Source organism: Monoraphidium neglectum (assembly GCF_000611645.1).
Source record: "Monoraphidium neglectum strain SAG 48.87 unplaced genomic scaffold scaffold02548, whole genome shotgun sequence".
Lineage (NCBI taxonomy): Eukaryota > Viridiplantae > Chlorophyta > Chlorophyceae > Sphaeropleales > Selenastraceae > Monoraphidium > Monoraphidium neglectum.
The window spans coordinates 4,547-9,327 of record NW_014011080.1 but is presented as its reverse complement, the minus strand read 5'-3'; the positions used below and the strand labels follow the sequence as shown (position 1 = coordinate 9,327).

Sequence of the window (4,781 nt, the reverse complement as noted above, 5' to 3'; positions counted from 1 at the left end):
CTGCGGGGGAGGCGGAGAGCGGGCTGCCGCGCTGAACCGGCCAGGTGGGACGGTGGTTGGGTAGCAGCGTGGGGCCGAGCTTGTGCTGGCTGCGCGATAAGCGTCGGAGCTGCTTTTTGGGTGAGCCGGCGTTGGGGCTTGAGAGCACTACACTACCTTGACAGCTGCAGCAAGGATACGCAGTACGCATGCGAGAGATTCTTTGGGCAGCCTGCGCTCTAATAGAGCAAGTTGGGCGCGCAATTGCCACGCACCGGTATTGCCTTGAGCGGGGCCCAGGCGCCTGAGTGTGGCTTAGTGACCCACTGACTTTGATCCCTCAATGGCGTTGGGACTTGTTATGCCTGCTGTGAGGCCAGATTTGGCTTGAGACCTTCTTTTGATGCCTTGCCCTTTGATTCATCTGGGGCCGCCTCATGCGACTTCCTTGTGTTTGGGTGGATGCGCAGCAATGCAGCACCTCGTTACTTCCGCACACACGTGTTGGTCGCCCGCCTTGGGCAAGGCGCTGCACGAATCAGTGATATGTTTGCACCTTGTTACTTGGCTGCTGGCGACAAGCGCCTGTGTGCACTTCACACACGCGTGCGCACGCCTCGCAGCATGCGTGCACGGGCGCGGCCTGCTCCTCAGGCAACGTGCGCCAGCGGTCGAACGCACACGCACGCCGGCGTGCGTTGTCTGTGGTCGATCAGTTCCACCAAATTGCTTATTTCATAATCTACCTACTGTTGCTGCCATTATTTCGGCTGACTCAGACGTAGTAGCCTTGACCCCAGGATTGGATGTCAAACAGCTATCGAGGGTAACGTACAAGTGAGACCGCGGCTTACAGCCATGCGCAATCGCCTCAAGACGGGGGACGGCCCGCCAATGCCACCCGCCCGTTGCTACCAATGACTGCATGGCAGCAACAAACGGCCAGGCCGGTGGCACTCATCATCAGCTGCAGAAGTCCTGGGGGCGCACCCCGATGAGCTCAAACTTGTGGCTCGGGCAGGGCACAAACGGCAGGCACGTCGTCAGGTGCGCGTTGACCGCCCACAGCACGCGGCCGCCGCCGTCCCCGTTTGTCATCGTCAGCGTCGTCGGCGTGCGGTAATCCTGCGGCGCGATGACGCAGGTCGGCTCGGCCTTGTACCCACCGCCGTCCTGGTTCCGTACGAGCTCGAAGCGCACCACCCTATTGTGGAAATTGTCGGCCGCATACAAAGTCGAGCTCCCCTCCAGCCACAGCCCGTCGAGGAACAGCCGCTTCCTCTCGACAGCCGGCGTCTCGACGCGCGACACGGCCGCGCCCGCCGCCGCCGGCCCGAACAGCGCGCCGCGGGCGCGGGGCGCGGCGGCGAGGCTCGGCAGCGCCACTTGGTAAAAATCCCCCTCGTGCAGGTTTGCCACCAGCACCTCCGCCTCACCGCCGCCGCTGCCGTCGCTGCTGCTGGCGTTTGTCTTGCCGCTGGCCGTCTCTGGCGGCAGCACCGCCAGACCGTTCGACTTGAATTGGCCGGGCAGCACGGCAAACCGCGGCCCGAGCGCGTACGCAGTCGCGACGGGCTGCTCGTCCGGCCCGAAGAAGCGCGGCAGGGAGAACAGGCGAGACGCAACGCTGTCTGTGAAGAGGGCCGCGTCGCGTGTGAGCGCGACGTCGTTGATGTACCAAGGCGGCACCCGCGCCAGCTGCACCGCGACGCGCCGCTTCACGCGCCAAGGCGCGCCAGGGGCGGCGCTTGCGGCTGCGGGAACGGGGTCCTTGAAGCTGGGCTGCTGAATGGAGCTCCCGAGCAGCTGCGTCCCGGGTGTCCCCCCTTGCCGAGCCTCGTCGGCGCCTGCCGGCGCCTTCTCGGCCCCCTCCTTTCGCTCGCTGCTGCCCTCCTGCCCCCTCCTCTGCCCTCCCTCCTGCTGAACCGGAGCGCCCTCAGCACCAACCCCTGCGCTCCGGCCACCGCCGCCGCCGCCGCCGCCCTCGGCTGCGCCGGTTCGCTCTAGGAAGTACACATACGCCTTCCCAGAGAGCGTCGCCGCTGCAAACAGGGCGCCCTGCTCGCCGTCCCACTTGACGCCGCTGAGTGCAGCACCACGCTCCTCCAGCACGCGGGTGACGCGCTTAGTGTGCAGGTCGACGTGCAATATGGCGCCGGAGAGGCAGGCCACGAAGATTTCGGAGTCTGAGGCGCGTGCGATGCCCTCGGGGCGGCTGCCGCGGGGCAGGGGGATGGTGATGACTAGGGAGGGCGCGGGCAGGCGGGGGGCAGGTGGGGGACAGCTTCGGTGGTTTTTTGGGCGGGAGCTGCCGGCGGGGAACTGCCATGGCGGCTCAGTCATAGCTGTCATGCGCTTCAATTGCAGCTGTTGTCATCACCTTGGCGGGCGCTTGCGTTTACGGCTCCCGTGCTGGCGCGGTCGCGCCCCTGCTGAGGTTCGCTGCTGCTGGCCATTGGCGCCGGCGCCATAGCCCATAGCGGGGCCGACATGCAGCAGCTGGGCAGCATAAATAGTGATATTATGCTAATCAAACACCATTTCAGCCGATCTATGCGGTCCATTGACGCTGATGCTCCTGAAGGACCGCGAGCTGCCCGCGCCCTTCACGTCAGTCGACGCGCCCGAATACAAAGAAAAATCATATGTCTGTGTATATGTCTGCTGTGCACAGTCGTACCCCTTGGATCGCAAATATTTACAGTACCAGCTGCCTGGCGTGTTCTCCACAGCAACCAATGAGAGAAATCTGCGCCCTAAATAATATGAAACTTGTATTCGCATCAACTTCCCACAAGCCTGACGACCATCCCAGCCTACGGTACAAGGTGGTGTCGAGAGCCGCTGCAGTCGTCAAGTTTGGCCGACCGCCCTGTTGAACGCCAGTTCGCCTCAGACGCCCCCTTCAGGCAAGCTCCGTACATGAGAGCACTTTCATGCTTCTAAGGGGCCCTTGGAGCAGTGCAGCGGGTCGTGTCTGCACCCAGCAGGGCAGGGGCTGCCGTCTCCCTTCTACCTTACTCGCATCCAGCTGTGGCAGCCGCACAACCCTCTGCGTGTACCGATAAGCGTCACTCGCCGTCGGCCTTGCCGAACCGCAGTTGTCTCTTTCGTTGAAAGCACGAGGTTGCGCGTCCTTGACTAGACGGCCTAGAGGCTCTCATGTGAAACAGCCAAGTGTCTGCTGGAGGGCAGGTAGGTGGGGTGTTGTGCTGGCAGCCGAGCCTGCAGCATCAAATTCTTACACATTTCGTTGTGCATGTGGCAGGTACCTCAGCCCATTCATGCGACAAGCGAGCCCATTCGTACAGAGAATCAACATGTTAGAGTGCGATGCGGGTGTGAGAGCGCCGCACCCTCTCTGTGCTGCGCCAGGTTATGTCACACAGTCGGTGAGGGGCCCTGCCAGTGGCCGCTTCGTGCGCCATGGGCAAACCCTGGACTCTTTCAACCAGGCTGGCCCCAGAAGCTGTCACTATGAGTGAGCGATGTGGTAACACTTGCTTTGCACAAAGTATTACAAAGGCAACGCAGGGTGTGCAATACTCGGACTTGCTGATAGACCGGGTTTGGCCGATGCAGGTTGAGTTTGTGACTGCGTTTAAATGTAAGTGTAGTTTAACCCAACACATCTTGGATAGCGGCGCGCGTGTTGAGGCACTCAAGTGTGTGAAGGATGGACCTAAGCATCCGACCGACCGTGGTGAGGTGGCAAGGTGAGAAAGAAAGTAGGAAGCTGCGCCTTCGGCTGAGCCGGCAGCCTGGCAGCAAAGTTGCAGTCGGTGGCACCCGCTGACAGCCTGTCAGCGTCTGAGACAGAATAAAATCTTGCAGCAAGTTTTCCCGCAGGAAGTTCAACCTCAAGCCGACAAAGCCCCCAAGCCAAAGCTGCCAAGCAGCCGCTCAGCGTCAGCCGACTCAATACATGAAGCACCAGCGCAGCGCGCGCCAGCGGCAGCAAGTGCGAGCCGCCCCGCCGCCGCGCCGACAGTACGTATCAGGGGGTCCAGCACTTCTTCTTCTCTGCGAGGTCGAACAGCTTCTGCAGCTTCCTCAGGCTCGGCACGACGCTGGGCACGTCCACGGGCCCGCGCGCGCTGCGGTAGCACTTGTCCCCGCACTTGTCGAGGCCGACGAATCTGCCTGTGAGGTCGTGGGGCGCGCCGTAGAGGCCAGTGTAGGAGAGGAGCTCCTTTGGGTCTGTCATGGTGTTGAACGCGTCTATGATGAGCTCCATCGCGTGGCCGCTGGCGTGGACGGCGTAAAAGTCGGTCGTCTCGGTCTCTCTGTTGAACCAGTGCACCGAGCCGCGGGGGGAGTAGAGTGCCTGCAGCGTGTCGTTCTGCAGCACCGCCGAGCCGGCCAGGACGGGGGGCGTGTTGAAGCCCGGCAGGAAGCCGGGGACGAAGGTGGTGGCCTTCTGGTGCGTGTACATGCGCACGGTGCCGGTCCCGGCGAGGAAGAACCTGCGGATCGGTGTGATGCGCATAAGGCGGGTGGGGGGAGCTATCGTTGGGGCGTGGGCGGAGGATGTCTGCAGGGGAGGCACGGGCAAGCGGGTTGCGTGGCAGGGCACACGCGGCCAACTGCACAGGGGGTTGAGGCATCAAAGAAAGGGCGCAGCGATTCCCTTGAACCAGCGGCTGCACCCAGGTGCTCTCCCGCACGAGCCTTCAAAATGTGTTTGCGCGTGACCAGCTTCGCACCGCCGCCAAAGTGTACCCCCAGCCTCACGTGTGCTCGAATACCGGCCCTCGTGCGTGTGCTCACCACTCGTCGTCAGCATAGTGAATATGCGGCGG

At 62.7% G+C, this 4,781-nt stretch overlaps 2 protein-coding genes across 2 annotated transcripts; both read right to left on the bottom strand.

Moving 5' to 3' along the window:
- Positions 1 to 942: 942 nt before the first annotated feature.
- Positions 943 to 2,322, bottom strand: MNEG_10994 (hypothetical protein; the record flags this gene model as incomplete). Its single annotated transcript, XM_014040536.1, has 1 exon — positions 943 to 2,322. The coding sequence occupies one exon, from the start codon at positions 2,320 to 2,322 to the stop codon at positions 943 to 945; it is 1,380 nt and encodes a 459-aa protein (XP_013895990.1).
- A 1,654-nt stretch (positions 2,323 to 3,976) lies between these two features.
- MNEG_10993 (hypothetical protein) lies at positions 3,977 to 4,468 on the bottom strand (the record flags this gene model as incomplete). The annotated part of the gene is made up of 1 exon (XM_014040535.1): positions 3,977 to 4,468. One exon carries the CDS (start codon positions 4,466 to 4,468, stop codon positions 3,977 to 3,979), a length of 492 nt encoding a protein of 163 aa, XP_013895989.1.
- Positions 4,469 to 4,781: the final 313 nt, after the last annotated feature.